The following is a 17062-nucleotide window of genomic DNA, read 5'->3' on the forward strand; positions in this document are numbered from 1 at the left end:
GAGACAGATTTACGAGCTTGTAACATAGTATTAATCACTGAGTCAGAGAAACCTCTATGACTTAGCACTAGGCATCAATTTCCACACCTTCAAATTTAATGATTTGAGATCCTGATGGAAAAACGGACCTTGAGACAATAGGTCCGGCATTAACGGAAGTGGCCAAGGTTGGCAACTGGACATCCGAACAAGATCCGCATACCAAAACCTGTGAGGCCATGCTGGAGCCACCAGCAACACAAACGATTGTTCCATGATGATTTTGGAGATCACTCTTGGAAGAAGAACTAGAGGCGGGAAAATATAAGCAGGTTGATAACACCAAGGAAGTGTCAATGCTAACACCAAGGAAGTGTCAATGCATCCACTGCTACCGCCTGAAAATCCCTGGACAGGTATCTGGGAAGTTTCTTGTTTAGATAAGAGGCCATCAGATCTATCTCTGGAAGACCCCACATCTGAACAATCTGAGGGTTGTTCTTTCAAGGATCCTATGGATAAGAGGTTGGAGGGGTTACTTAAAAGGATATATGTTCACCAGGGTTTACAATGGCAACCTGTGGTGTGTATTGTAACGTCACTAGTGCGGCGGCATACTGGTTTGATGCGTTGTCTGATTCTATTCAAACAGACACTCCCCTTAGACTTAGAGATGTGTCGTCTAAGTCTAAGCTTTTGGCTATCCCTTACAAGGGTAAGACCTTGTTTAGGCCGGGATTAGCTGAGATTATCTCTGACATTACGGGAGGAAAGGGGCATTTCCTCCCTCAGGATAAGAGAAATAAGCAGAAGGGACGAAATTTCAAGGGTAAACCTTCCTCTTCCTCTCCTAAACAGGAACAGTCCAAGCCTTCCTGGAGGCCCAACCAGTCTTGAAACAAGGGAAAGCAATCTAAGCAACCCGCTAGTGAATCAAAGTCAGCATGAAGGGTCTGCCCCCGATCCGGGACTGGATTTTGTGGGGGCAGAATTTCATTCTTCACTTGGGTTCAAGACGTTCAGGATCCCTGGGCGGTAGAAGTCACGTCCCAGGGATACAAACTAGAATTCAAGACCTTTCCTCCCAGGGGCAGGTTTCTGCTCTCAAGATTATCTGTAGATCAGATAAAAAGAGAGGCGTTCTTACACTGTGTTCGGGACTTCTCCGACATGGAAGTGATAGTTCCCGTTCAGGAACAGGGTCCGGGATTTTACTCCAATCTGTTTGTGGTTCCCAAAAAGAGGGAACCTTCAGACCAATTTTAGATCTCAAAAGTCTAATCAAATTCCTCAGAGTACCGTCCTTCAAGATGGAAACTATTCGCTCCATTCTTCCCTTAGTTCAAGAAGGTCAATTTATGACAACAGTAGATTTAAAGGACGCGTACCTCCATGTTCCCATCCACAGGGATCATCACAAGTTTCTGAGGTTTGCTTTTCTACACAAACACTTCCAGTTTTTGGCTCTTCCATTCGGCCTTGCTACAGCTCCCAGAAAGTTTCTGGGATCCCTGTTGGCAGTGCTCCGGTTGTGGGGCATTGCAGTGGCGCCTTATCTGGACGATATTCTGGTTCAGGCCCCATCTTTTCAACAAGCAAGCACCCACACAGAGATGCTGTTATCCTTCCTGCGCTCTCACGGATGAAGGTGAATCTGAAAAAGAGTTCCTTAATTCCAGCTACAAGGGTAGTATTTTTGGGAACCATAATAGATTCCATATTGAAGAAGATATTTCTGACAGAGGCCAGAAAATCAATGATTTTCTATGCTTGTCTGGTGCTTCAATTTTCTCCTCAGCCATCAGTAGCTCAATGTATAGAGGTAATCGGTTTGATGGTAGCCACCTTGGAACATCATTCCGTTTGCTAGTTTCCACCTCAGACCTCTGCAGTTATGCATGCTAAGGCAGTGGAACGGGGATTATTCGGATCTGTCTCAGCGAATTCATCTGGATCAGATGACAAGAGATTCTCTTCCTTGGTGGTTGTCTCAGAATCATCTCTCCCAGACAACCTGCTTTCGCAGACCATCCAGGGTGATTGTGACAGGTTGGGGAGTAGTCTGGGGCTCTCTAGAGGCTCAGGAGACATGGACTAGGGAGGAGTCTGTGCTCCCCATAAACATTCTAGAGCCGAGAGCAATCTTCAATGCTCTTCTGGCCTGGCCTCAGTTAGCTTCAGCCCGGTTTATCCGATTTCAGTCGGACAACTTCAGTGGCTTACATCAACCATTAGGGAGGAACTTGGAGTTCCTTGGCCAAGTCAGAGGTAGCCAAGATTAATCAGTGGGCAGAGACCCACAACTGCTGTCTTTCTGCAATCCAGTAGTGGACAATTGGGAAGCGGATTTTCCATCCGGATGTGTTTTCAAACAGGAGAGGGAGTCTGTGATCCTCATTGCACCGGCGTGGCCTCGTAGGATCTGGTATGCAGACCTTGTGAAGATGTCTTCTCTCCCTCCTTGGAGACTTCCACTAAGGAAGGGCCTTTCCTTCACCCAAATTCTTGTTTCTCTGAAGCTGACTGCTTGGAGATTAAATGCTTCATTTTATCCAAGGGTTGTTTTTCACAGTTGGTCATTGAGACCATGATTCAGGCTCGTAAGCCTGTTACCAGGAAGATTTGTTATAAGATATGACATAAATAACATAATTTATGCTTACCTGATAAATTTATTTCTCTTGTGGTGTATCCAGTACAAGGATCATCCATTACTTGTGGGATATTCTCCTTCCCAACAGGATCACCCACAGCAGAGCTGCTATATAGCTCCTCCCCTAAATGCCATATCCAGTCATTCGACCGAAGACAAGCAGAGAAAGGAGAAACCATAGGGTGCAGTGGTGACTGTAATTTAAAGTTAAAAAATACCTGCCTTAAAATGACAGGGGGGCCGTGGACTGGATACACCACAAGAGAAAACATAATTTATGCTTACCTGATAAGTTTATTTCTATCAGGTAAGCATAAATTATCTTTTCTCTTGTAAGGTGTATCCAGTCCACGGATCATCCATTACTTGTGGGATACCAATACCAAAGCTAAAGTACACGGATGAAGGGAGGGACAAGGCAGGTACTTAAACGGAAGGTACCACTGCCTGTAAAACCTTTCTCCCAAAAATAGCCTCCGAAGAAGCAAAAGTATCAAATTTATAGAATTTTGAAAAGGTATGAAGAGAAGACCAAGACGCCGCCTTGCAAATCTGTTCAACAGAAGCCTCATTTTTAAAGGCCCAAGTGGAAGCCACAGCTCTAGTAGAATGAGCTGTAATCCTTTCAGGAGGCTGCTGGACAGCAGTCTCATAAGCTAAGCGTATTATACTCCTTAGCCAAAAAGAAAGAGAAGTTGCCGAAGCCTTTTGGCCCCTCCTCTGTCCAGAGTAGACAACAAACAAAGCAGATGTTTGACGAAAATCTTTAGTAGCTTGTAAATAATACTTTAAAGCACGAACCACGTCAAGATTGTGTAATAGACGTTCCTTCTTTGAAGAAGGATTAGGACACAATGATGGAACAACAATCTCCTGATTGATATTCTTATTAGATACCACCTTAGGTAAAAAAACAGGTTTGGTACGCAGAACTACCTTATCTGCATGGAAGATCAGATAAGGAGAATCACATTGTAAGGCAGATAACTCGGAAACTCTACGAGCCGAGAAAATAGCTACCAAAAAAAGAACTTTCCAAGATAAAAGTTTGATATCTATGGAATGAAGAGGTTCAAACTGAACCCCTTGAAGAACTTTAAGAACCAAATTTAAACTCCATGGCGGAGAAACAGGTTTAAACACAGGCTTGATTCTAACTAAAGCCTGACAAAATGCCTGAACGTCTGGAACATCCGCCAGACGCTTGTGCAAAAGAATAGACAGTGCAGAAATCTGTCCCTTTAAGGAACTAGCTGACAATCCTTTTTCCAATCCTTCTTGGAGAAAAGATAATATCTTGGGAATCCTGACTTTACTCCATGAGTAACCCTTGGATTCTCACCAATAAAGATATTTACGCCATATCTTATGATAGATTTTCCTGGTGACAGGCTTTCGTGCCTGAATTAAGGCATCAATGACTGACTCGGAGAAGCCACGCTTTGATAAAATCAAGCATTCAATCTCCAGGCAGTCAGTCTCAGAGAAATTAGATTTGGATGGTTGAAAGGAGCTTGAAGTAGAAGGTCTTGTCTCAGTGGCAGAGTCCATGGTGGAAAGGATGACATGTCCACCAGAGCTGCATACCAAGTCCTGCGTGGCCACGCAGGCACTATCAAGATCACTGATGCTCTCTCCTGCTTGATTTTGGCAATCAGACGAGGGAGCAGAGGAAACGGTGGAAACACATAAGCCAGGTTGAAAGACCAAGGTGCTGCTAGAGCATCTATCAGCGTCGCCTTGGGATCCCTGGACCTGGATCCGTAACAAGGAAGTTTGGCGTTCTGGTGAGACGCCATGAGATCCAGTTCCGGTTTGCCCCAACGATGATTCAATTGTGCAAACACCTCCGGATGGAGTTCCCACTCCCACGGATGAAAATTCTGACGACTTAGAAAATCCGCCTCCCAGTTCTCTACACCTGGGATATGGATAGCTGATAGGTGGCAAGAGTGAATCTCTGCCCAGCGAATTATCTTTGAGACTTCTAACATCGCTAGGGAACTCCTTGTTCCCCCTTGATGGTTGATGTAAGCCACAGTCGTGATGTTGTCCGACTGAAATCTGATTAACCTCATTGTCGCTAGCTGAGGCCAAGCCTAAAGAGCATTGAATATCGTTCCAGAATGTTTATTGTAAGGAGTGTCTCCTCCTGAGTCCACGATCCCTGAGCCTTCAGGGAGTTCCAGACTGCCCCCCCAGCCTAGAAGGCTGGCATCTGTCGTTACAACTGTCCAATCTGGCCTGCGAAAGGTCATACCTTTGGACAGATGGACCCGAAATAGCCACCAGAGAAGAGAATCCCTGGTCTCTTGATCCAGATTTAGTAGAGGGGACAAATCTGTGTAATCCCCATTCCACTGACTGAGCATGCAGAGTTGAAGCGGTCTGAGATGTAGGCGTGCAAACGGCACTATGTCCATTGCCGCTACCATTAAGCCGATTACTTCCATACACTGAGCCAACGAAGGGCGAGAAGTGGAATAAAGGACACGGCAGGAATTTAGAAGTTTTGATAACCTGGACTCTGTCAGGTAAATCCTCATTTCTACGGAATCTATTAGAGTTCCCAGAAAGGAGACTCTTGTGAGAGGGGATAGAGAACTATTTTCTTCGTTCACCTTCCACCCATGCGACCTCAGAAATGCCAGAACTATGTCCGTATGAGACTTGGCAATTTGGAAATTTGACGCCTGTATCAGGATGTCGTCTAAATAAGTGGCCACTGCTATGCCCCACGGCCTTAGGACCGCCAAAAGTGACCCCAGAACCTTCGTAAAGATTCTTGGGGCTGTAGCTAATCCAAAGGGAAGAACTACAAACAAAAGAATGCCTCTCTCTTTATCTGGTTTGCAGATAATTGTGAAAGGTGAAATCTCCCATTTGGAGGGGAAGCTTTGAAGTCCAGAAGATATCCCTGGGATATAATTTCCAACAACCAGGGATCCTGGGCGAAGAGTGAAAGTCTGCCCCCTACTAGATCCGTTACCGGTTAGGGGACCAATCCTTCATGCTGTCTTAGAGGCAGCAGCAGGCTTTTTGGCCTGCTTGCCTTTGTTCCAGGTCTGGTTAGGTTTCCAGACTGACTTGGACTGAGCAAAAGTTCCCTCTTGTTTTGCATTAGAGGAAGTTGATGCTGCACTCGCCTTGAAGTTTCGAAAGGCAAGAAAATTAGTCTGTCTGGCCCTTGATTTGGACCTATCCTGAGGAAGGGTATGACCTTTTCCTCCAGTGATATCAGAAATGATCTCCTTCAAACCAGGCCCGAATAGGGTTTGCCCCTTGAAGGGAATGTTAAGCAGCTTAGACTTTGAAGTAACGTCAGCTGACCAGGATTTAAGCCATAGCGCCCTGCGCGCCTGAATAGCAAAACCAGAATTCTTAGCCGTTCGGTTAGTCAAATGAACAATGGCATCAGAAACAAAAGAATTGGCTAGCTTAAGTGCTCTAAGCTTGTCAAGTATGTCATCCAATGGGGTCTCTACCTGTAAAGCCTCTTCCAGAGACTCAAACCAGAAAGCCGCAGCAGCAGTGACTGGGGCAATGCATGCAAGGGGCTGTAGAATAAAACCTTGTTGAATAAACATTTTCTTAAGGTAACCCTCTAACTTTTTATCCTTTGATCTGAGAAAGCACAACTGTCCTCGACAGGGATAGTAGTACGCTTAGCTAGGGTAGAAACTGCTCCCTCCACCTTAGGAACTGTCTGCCATAAGTCCCGTGTGGTGGAATCTATTGGAAACATTTTCTTAAAAATAGGAGGGGGAGAGAACGGCACACCTGGTCTATCCCATTCCTTAGTAATAATTTCTGTAAACCTTTTAGGTATTGGAAAAACATCAGTGCACACCGGCACTGCATAGTATTTGTCCAATCTACACAATTTTTCTGGCACTGCAATTGTATCACAGTCATTCAGAGCAGCTAAAACCTCCCTGAGCAACACGCGGAGGTGTTCAAGCTTAAATTTAAATGTAGACATATCAGAATCAGGTTGAATCTTTTTTCCTGAGTCAGAACCATCACCCACAGAAAGAAGCTCTCCTTCCTCAGCTTCTGCATATTGTGAGGCAGTATCAGACATAGCTCTTATAGCGTCAGTATGCTCTGTATTTATTCTAACTCCAGAGCTGTCTCGCTTCCCTCTAAACCCAGGTAGTCTGGATAATACCGCTGACAGTGTATTATCCATGACCGCCGCCATGTCTTGTAAAGTAAACGCTATGGGCGCACTAGATGTACTTGGCGCCATGAGAGCGTGAGTCCCTCGAGCGGGAGTCAAAGGGTCTGACACGTGGGGCGAGTTAGTCGGCATAACTTCCCCCTCGTCAGATTCCTCTGGTGATAAATTTTTTAAAGACAGAATATGATCTTTATTACTTAAAGTGAAATCAGTACATTTGGTACACATTCTAAGAGGGGGTTCCACCATGGCTTCTAAACATAATGAACAAGGAGTTTCCTCTATGTCAGACATGTTTAAACAGACTAGCAATGAGACCAGCAAGCTTGGAAAAAACTTTAAATCAAGTTAACAAGCAAAAAATAAAAACGGTACTGTGCCTTTAAGAGAAACAAATTTTGTCAGAATTTGAAAAACAGTGAAAAAAAAGCAGTAAATCAAACAAAATTTGTACAGTGTGTATAATAAGCTAACAGAGCATTGCACCCACTTGCAAATGGATGATTAACCCCTTAGTTCAAAAAAACGGATAAAAAAAAACGATAGACGTTTTTTAACAGTCACAACAAACTGCCACAGCCCTGCTGTGGGCCTACCTTCCCAAACAAACGACTTTGGAAAGCCTAAGAGCCCTTTAGAGATGTCCTATAGGATTCAGGGGACTCCTGGAGGAAGCTGGATGTCTCAGTCTGTAAAAATTACTGCGCAATAAAGGGCTAAATTAGGCCCCTCCCACTCATAGTAACACAGTGGAAAGCCTCAGGAAACTGTTTCTAGGCAAATTTAAGCCAGCCATGTGGAAAAAACTAGGCCCCAATAAAGTTTTATCACCAAAGTATATATAAAAACGTTTAAACATGCCAGCAAACGTTTTATATTGTAAATCTATAAGAGTATTACCTCAGAAAGTAAGCATGATACCAGTCGCTATTAAATCGCTGTATTCAGGCTTACCTTACATAAATCTGGTATCAGCAGCATTTTCTAGCATACACATCTTCTAGAAAAAATTTTAACTGCACATACCTTATAGCAGGATAACCTGCACGCCATTCCCCCGCTGAAGTTACCTCTCTCTTCAGTCATGTGTGAGAACAGCAATGGATCTTAGTTACAACCTGCTAAGATCATAGAAATCACAGGCAGATTCTTCTTCTATTTTCTGCCTGGGACAAAATAATACCATTTAAAAATAACTAACTTTTGATTGAAGAAAAAAAAACAACTACGTTTCACCACTTCTCTCTTACTACCTCCATGCTTGTCGAGAGTTGCAAGAGAATGACTGGGTATGGCAGTTAGGGGAGGAGCTATATAGCAGCTCTGCTGTGGGTGATCCTCTTGCAACTTCCTGTTGGGAAGGAGAATATCCCACAAGTAATGGATGATCCGTGGACTGGATACACCTTACAAGAGAAATCTGTATTGGTGTGAATCCAGAGGCTACTCTTGGAGTAGAGTTCGAATTCCTAGAATTTTATCTTTTCTCCAAGAAGGTTTGGGGTTTATCGACAAGTTCTTTGAAGGGTCAAATATCGGCCTTATCTATTTTGTTACATAAATGTCTGGAGGATATATCAGACGTACGATCGTTCTGTCCGGCCTTGGTCATAATAAGGCCTGTGTTTAAACCATTTACTCCTCCCTGGAGTCTTAGCCTTGTTCTTAAAGTTCTTCTCATAAGGAACGTCTGCTGCACAACCTAGACGTGGTGAGCACTTTGAAATTCTATTTACAGGCGACCAAGGATTTTCGTCATTCTTCTGCTATGTTTGTAGTTTTCCTGGGAAACGTATTGGGGCAGAAAGCTACGGCTACTTCTCTTTCTTTGTGGCTGAAGAGTATAATTCACTTGGCCTATGAAACTGCTGGACAGCAGCCTCCCGAGAAAGTCACTGCTCATTCTACGAGGGCTGTTTCCTCTTCTTGGGCATTCAAAGATGAAGCTTCTGTGGAACAGATTTGCAAGGCTGCAACTTGGTCTTCTCTACGGATGATACTTTTGCCTCAGCTGAGGTTTCCTTTGGGAGAAAGGTTTGTCAAGCAGTGGTGCCTTCTTTTTAGGTTCCCTGTCTTCTCCCTCCCTTATCATCCCTTGTCCTCTAGCTTGGGTATTGATCCCCAATAGTAATTCAATGATCCGTGGACTCACTGTGTCAATAGAAAGAAAACAAAATTTATTCTTACCTGATAAATTTATTTCTTGACACGGTGAGTCCACGGCCCGCCCTGTTTTGGAGGACAGGAATTTTTTTATGTTATAAACCTCAGGCACCTCTGCAACTTGTTGCATCCTTTTTCTCTGCTTTACTTCGATCAAATGACTGAGGTTGGATGGAAGTGAGGTGATGTTTGGCAGCTTTGCTGTGGTGCTTTTTGCCGTCTTCTGCTGGGCAGGAGTGATATTGCCAATAGTAATTAGATGATCCGTGGACTAACCATGTCAATAAATAAATACATTTATCAGGTAAGCATAAAATTCGTTTTTTTTGCATCTGCTGCATCTCTGCCAAAACCTTAACTGGCTTCCCTTAGCTTCAACAAATTAAATTAAAAATGTGCAAGACTTCTGTAGAACTGCACCTATCATATGCCTCGCACAGTCAGACTTTACTTTAGTCTCAAAAACTTCAAGTGTTCCTTAAAAACATATCTGTACAAGGATGAGTACAACTTACTGTAAGATGTCTCTACTAGTTATGTGTCCCCCACCCTCAAATTCCCTGTGTACCCACCAGTCCTGCTGATCACTTTATGTTAAGGTTTACAGCTTACAATGGGGCCGGCTCTCTAACCTTATGATTCATGTAAATGTCTTCTATTATTGTTCTCCATAACTATATACTCAATGTTCCAGCACTGCATAATATGTTGGTGCCTTACAAATAAATAATATTAATTTTAGCAATATTATTTTACTGTGTTGATAACTGAGAGAGCATCACCTGTTGACAGTCAGAGACTTATTAGTTTTATGTACAAATATAGTCTTACCCAGGTGTCCATGATTACAGGCTTCATGAAGCGGAGTCCACCCACAGTAATCGCGAGGATTCAGAGGATGACCCTGTGCAAAGAGCAGAGGAGTAAGGATGAGCGATCAGAGAGAATAACACTAACAAATGGCAGAGGTGAGGCTGGATGATGGGAGAGAGTAGCACAGACCTAGGGGAGCAGTGAGAGCGGTAATAGGACACAGTGACACAGACATAAACAGCAGTGAGAGCGGTAATAGGACACAGTGACACAGACATAACCAGCAGTGAGAGCGGTAATAGGACACAGTGACACAGACATAAGGAGCAGTGAGAGCGGTAATAGGACACAGTGACACAGACATAAGGCGCAGTGAGAGCAGTAATAGGACACAGTGACACAGACATAAGGAGCAGTGAGAGCGGTAATAGGACACAGTGACACAGACATAAGGAGCAGTGAGAGCGGTAATAGGACACAGTGACACAGACATAAGGAGCAGTGAGAGCGGTAATAGGACACAGTGACACAGACATAAGGCGCAGTGAGAGCAGTAATAGGACACAGTGACACAGACATAAGGAGCAGTGAGAGCGGTAATAGGACACAGTGACACAGACATAAGGAGCAGTGAGAGCGGTAATAGGACACAGTGACACAGACATAACCAGCAGTGAGAGCGGTAATAGGACACAGTGACACAGACATAACCAGCAGTGAGAGCGGTAATAGGACACAGTGACACAGACATAAGGAGCAGTGAGAGCGGTAATAGGACACAGTGACACAGACATAACCAGCAGGGAGAGCGGTAATAGGACACAGTGACACAGACATAACCAGCAGGGAGAGCGGTAATAGGACACAGTGACACAGACATAACCAGCAGTGAGAGCGGTAATAGGACACAGTGACACAGACATAACCAGCAGTGAGAGCGGTAATAGGACACAGTGACACAGACATAACCAGCAGTGAGAGCGGTAATAGGACACAGTGACACAGACATAAGGCGCAGTGAGAGCAGTAATAGGACACAGTGACACAGACATAAGGAGCAGTGAGAGCGGTAATAGGACACAGTGACACAGACATAAGGAGCAGTGAGAGCGGTAATAGGACACAGTGACACAGACATAAGGAGCAGTGAGAGCGGTAATAGGACACAGTGACACAGACATAAGGAGCAGTGAGAGCGGTAATAGGACACAGTGACACAGACATAACCAGCAGTGAGAGCGGTAATAGGACACAGTGACACAGACATAACCAGCAGTGAGAGCGGTAATAGGACACAGTGACACAGACATAACCAGCAGTGAGAGCGGTAATAGGACACAGTGACACAGACATAACCAGCAGTGAGAGCGGTAATAGGACACAGTGACACAGACATAACCAGCAGTGAGAGCGGTAATAGGACACAGTGACACAGACATAACCAGCAGTGAGAGCGGTAATAGGACACAGTGACACAGACATAACCAGCAGTGAGAGCGGTAATAGGACACAGTGACACAGACATAACCAGCAGTGAGAGCGGTAATAGGACACAGTGACACAGACATAACCAGCAGTGAGAGCGGTAATAAGACACAGTGACACAGACATAACCAGCAGTGAGAGCGGTAATAGGACACAGTGACACAGACATAAGGAGCAGTGAGAGCGGTAATAGGACACAGTGACACAGACATAAGGAGCAGTGAGAGCGGTAATAGGACACAGTGACACAGACATAACCAGCAGTGAGAGCGGTAATAGGACACAGTGACACAGACATAACCAGCAGTGAGAGCGGTAATAGGACACAGTGACACAGACATAACCAGCAGTGAGAGCGGTAATAGGACACAGTGACACAGACATAAGGAGCAGTGAGAGCGGTAATAGGACAGTGACACAGACATAAGGAGCAGTGAGAGCGGTAATAGGACACAGTGACACAGACATAACCAGCAGTGAGAGCGGTAATAGGACACAGTGACACAGACATAAGGAGCAGTGAGAGCGGTAATAGGACACAGTGACACAGACATAAGGAGCAGTGAGAGCGGTAATAGGACACAGTCAAACACAGGATAAGTGCATAACCATCACATTACTGGAGCTCGGGACTGAGTTTAGTGTGTATAACTAAAAGCTCACTAGTGAAAGTGACAGAAATCAGTCTCTGTTAGGATCAATATACACTAATGAAGTCAGACCACATGTTAACCGCAGCTGCTCAGTGGTATGTGAATGTGGTATGTGAATGAGCAGCGATACTAAGACTACACACAGGTGAATGAGCAGAGATACTAAGGCTACACACAGGTGAATGAGCAGAGATACTAAGGTTACACACAGGTGAATGAGCAGTGATACTAAGGCTACACACAGGTGAATGAGCAGAGATACTAAGGCTACACACAGGTGAATGAGCAGAGATACTAAGGTTACACACAGGTGAATGAGCAGAGATACTAAGGTTACACACAGGTGAATGAGCAGTGATACTAAGGTTACACACAGGTGAATGAGCAGTGATACTAAGGCTACACACAGGTGAATGAGCAGCGATACTAAGGCTACACACACGTGAATAAGCAGCGATACTAAGGCTACACACAGGTGAATGAGCAGAGATACTAAGGCTACACACAGGTGAATGAGCAGCGATACTAAGGCTACACACACGTGAATGAGCAGCGATACTAAGGCTACACACACGTCAATAAGCAGCGATACTAAGGCTACACACAGGTGAATGAGCAGAGATACTAAGGTTACACACAGGTGAATAAGCAGCGATACTAAGGCTACACACAGGTGAATGAGCAGCGATACTAAGGCTACACACAGGTGAATGAGCAGCGATACTAAGGTTACACACAGGTGAATGAGCAGCGATACTAAGGCTACACACAGGTGAATGAGCAGCGATACTAAGGCTACACACAGGTGAATGAGCAGCGATACTAAGGCTACACACAGGTGAATGAGCAGCGATACTAAGGCTACACACAGGTGAATGAGCAGCGATACTAAGGCTACACACAGGTGAATGAGCAGCGATACTAAGGCTACACACAGGTGAATGAGCAGAGATACTAAGGTTACACACAGGTGAATGAGCAGTGATACTAAGGCTACACACAGGTGAATGAGCAGCGATACTAAGGTTACACACAGGTGAATGAGCAGAGATACTAAGGTTACACACAGGTGAAGGAGCAGTGATACTAAGGCTACACACAGGTGAATGAGCAGAGATACTAAGGTTACACACAGGTGAATGAGCAGAGATACTAAGGCTACACACAGGTGAATGAGCAGCGATACTAAGGCTACACACAGGTGAATAAGCAGCGATACTAAAGCTACACACAGGTGAATGAGCAGCGATACAAAGGCTACACACAGGTGAATGAGCAGTGATACTAAGGTTACACACAGGTGAATGAGCAGCGATACTAAGGCTACACACAGGTGAATGAGCAGCGATACTAAAGCTACACACAGGTGAATGAGCAGCGATACTAAAGCTACACACAGGTGAATGAGCAGTGATACTAAGGCTACACACAGGTGAATGAGCAGCGATACTAAAGCTACACACAGGTGAATGAGCAGCGATACTAAAGCTACACACAGGTGAATGAGCAGTGATACTAAGGCTACACACAGGTGAATGAGCAGCGATACTAAAGCTACACACAGGTGAATGAGCAGCGATACTAAAGCTACACACAGGTGAATGAGCAGTGATACTAAGGCTACACACAGGTGAATGAGCAGCGATACTAAGGCTACACACAGGTGAATGAGCAGCGATACTAAGGCTACACACAGGTGAATGAGCAGTGATACTAAGGCTACACACAGGTGAATGAGCAGCGATACTAAGGTTACACACAGGTGAATGAGCAGAGATACTAAGGTTACACACAGGTGAAGGAGCAGTGATACTAAGGCTACACACAGGTGAATGAGCAGAGATACTAAGGTTACACACAGGTGAATGAGCAGAGATACTAAGGCTACACACAGGTGAATGAGCAGCGATACTAAGGCTACACACAGGTGAATAAGCAGCGATACTAAAGCTACACACAGGTGAATGAGCAGCGATACAAAGGCTACACACAGGTGAATGAGCAGTGATACTAAGGTTACACACAGGTGAATGAGCAGCGATACTAAGGCTACACACAGGTGAATGAGCAGCGATACTAAAGCTACACACAGGTGAATGAGCAGCGATACTAAAGCTACACACAGGTGAATGAGCAGTGATACTAAGGCTACACACAGGTGAATGAGCAGCGATACTAAAGCTACACACAGGTGAATGAGCAGCGATACTAAAGCTACACACAGGTGAATGAGCAGTGATACTAAGGCTACACACAGGTGAATGAGCAGCGATACTAAATCTACACACAGGTGAATGAGCAGCGATACTAAAGCTACACACAGGTGAATGAGCAGTGATACTAAGGCTACACACAGGTGAATGAGCAGCGATACTAAGGCTACACACAGGTGAATGAGCAGCGATACTAAGGCTACACACAGGTGAATGAGCAGTGATACTAAGGCTACACACAGGTGAATGAGCAGTGATACTAAGGCTGTACACAGGTGAATGAGCAGCGATACTAAGGCTACACACAGGTGAATGAGCAGTGATACTAAGGCTACACACAGGTGAATGAGCAGCGATACTAAAGCTACACACAGGTGAATGAGCAGCGATACTTAGGCTGCACACAGGTGAATGTGGTGGATTAATATACAGCCAGCTGGGGGAGGCAACTATTGACCCACAGCTCACCTTATCCAGCAAGCACTGAACCATCTTGAGGTTGCCATCAATACAGGCGCGGTGCAGGACGGTCTCACCCTTCTCATTGCGACGGTTCCACTGTGGAGGGACAAGTGAGAGAGAAACATAAGGTCACAAGCTGAAGGGTGTATCCCCAATCCTCCCTCTCCGCCCGACGTATATTCTAAACCTCCCACAAGCGCCTTCAGGTAAATAATCCCAACACAACAGGAACATTATACTGTGTAACCTTCATACTTGCTATCTAAGTAGTTCATCTCACCCGGTTCACCCGTCTCCTCCCTGGCACTGACTTGTCATAACCTTCCAGATCTTCCTCATCATCTGTAGACAAAAGCAAACAAATCAGGGTAGGATGAACGTAGTGGGTACCAAGGAACGGGACTGGCATGACGACAGTCAGATAGAAAGTGCAGGGAGGTAGTAGGACAAGGCAAAAGGAATGAAACAGATGATAGTAAAAATGAGAAAGGAAACAGTGGGTATCGAGGATAGGCAGCAGCAGGAGACGCGGCACCACTGACGTGGCACAGAAAGCTGTGGAAGTGTTCAGGAACACTAGAGTCGTGTAAGGGCACAGTGAGTGTAGAGCACTGGGCTGCAGCTGCACAGAATATGTGAGCTTGGTAACTGAATGAGCTTATAGCAGCTTATGGTGACTCACCGCTCTGTGACAGCTCCAGTTCACTCTCCTGCAGGGGTTCACTGTTTTCCATCTCCTCATCGCTACTCTCCCCTGACGAAACTTCCAAGATCTTCCCCAGCTGAGCTTCTGTATCCTCTGCCTCAGAATCACGCCATTTGCGCTGCACAGATAGGAGCTGCTGGAGAACGCGCCGCTGGAAACACAAAGCTCACATTACACACACACACACACACAATACCTCAGGATACGACAGATAGGAGCCGCTGCAAACACAAAGCTCACATTACACACACACATACACACAATACCTCAGGATACGACAGATAGGAGAAGCTGCAAACACAAAGCTCACATTACACATACACAATATCTCAGGATACGACAGATAGGAGCCGCCGCAAACACAAAGCTCACATTACACACACACACAATATCTCAGGATACGACAGATAGGAGCAGCTGGAAACACAAAGCTCATATTACACACACACACAATATCTCAGGATACGACAGATAGGAGCAGCTGGAAACACAAAGCTCATATTACACACACACACAATATCTCAGGATACGACAGATAGGAGCCGCTGCAAACACAAAGCTCACATTACACACACACACAATATCTCAGGATACGACAGATAGGAGCCGCTGCAAACACAAAGCTCACATTACACACACACACAATATCTCAGGATACGACAGATAGGAGCCGCTGCAAACACAAAGCTCACATAAAACACACAATATCTCAGGATACGACAGATAGGAGCTGCTGCAAACACAAAGCTCACATTACACACACACAATATCTCAGGATACAACAGATAGGAGCAGCTGGACACACAAAGCTCACATTAAACACACACAATATCTCAGGATACGACAGATAGGAGCCGCTGCAAACACAAAGCTCACATTACACACATACAATATCTCAGGATACGACAGATAGGAGCCGCTGCAAACACAAAGCTCACATTACACACACACAATATCTCAGGATACGACAGATAGGAGCCGCTGCAAACACAAAGCTCACATTAAACACACACACACACACAATATCTCAGGATACGACAGATAGGAGCCGCTGCAAACACAAAGCTCACATTACACACACACATACACACAATACCTCAGGATACGACAGATAGGAGAAGCTGCAAACACAAAGCTCACATTACACACACAATATCTCAGGATACGACAGATAGGAGACGCTGCAAACACAAAGCTCACATTACACATACACAATATCTCAGGATACGACAGATAGGAGCCGCCGCAAACACAAAGCTCACATTACACACACACACAATATCTCAGGATACGACAGATAGGAGCAGCTGGAAACACAAAGCTCATATTACACACACACACAATATCTCAGGATACGACAGATAGGAGCAGCTGGAAACACAAAGCTCATATTACACACACACACAATATCTCAGGATACGACAGATAGGAGCAGCTGGAAACACAAAGCTCATATTACACACACACACAATATCTCAGGATACGACAGATAGGAGCCGCTGCAAACACAAAGCTCACATTACACACACACACAATATCTCAGGATACGACAGATAGGAGCCGCTGCAAACACAAAGCTCACATTACACACACACAATATCTCAGGATACAACAGATAGGAGCAGCTGGACACACAAAGCTCACATTAAACACACACAATATCTCAGGATACGACAGATAGGAGCCGCTGCAAACACAAAGCTCACATTACACACATACAATATCTCAGGATACGACAGATAGGAGCCGCTG

The 17062-nt window shown here is 44.9% G+C and overlaps 1 protein-coding gene across 1 annotated transcript in view; it reads right to left on the minus strand.

The window, feature by feature from the left end:
• TONSL (tonsoku like, DNA repair protein) overlaps positions 1–17062 on the minus strand; it is a 388651-nt gene that overhangs the window by 269266 nt on the left and 102323 nt on the right. The window contains exons 11-14 of the mRNA XM_053715495.1: positions 15287–15461; positions 14885–14946; positions 14611–14700; positions 9810–9882 (exon numbers count right to left, since the gene is read on the minus strand). Of these exons, the coding sequence (XP_053571470.1) occupies positions 9810–9882; positions 14611–14700; positions 14885–14946; positions 15287–15461 (400 nt within the window). The remainder of the gene's footprint in view (positions 1–9809; positions 9883–14610; positions 14701–14884; positions 14947–15286; positions 15462–17062) is intronic.

This window comes from Bombina bombina, chromosome 5 (assembly GCF_027579735.1).
Source record: "Bombina bombina isolate aBomBom1 chromosome 5, aBomBom1.pri, whole genome shotgun sequence".
Classification (NCBI taxonomy): Eukaryota; Metazoa; Chordata; class Amphibia; order Anura; family Bombinatoridae; genus Bombina; species Bombina bombina.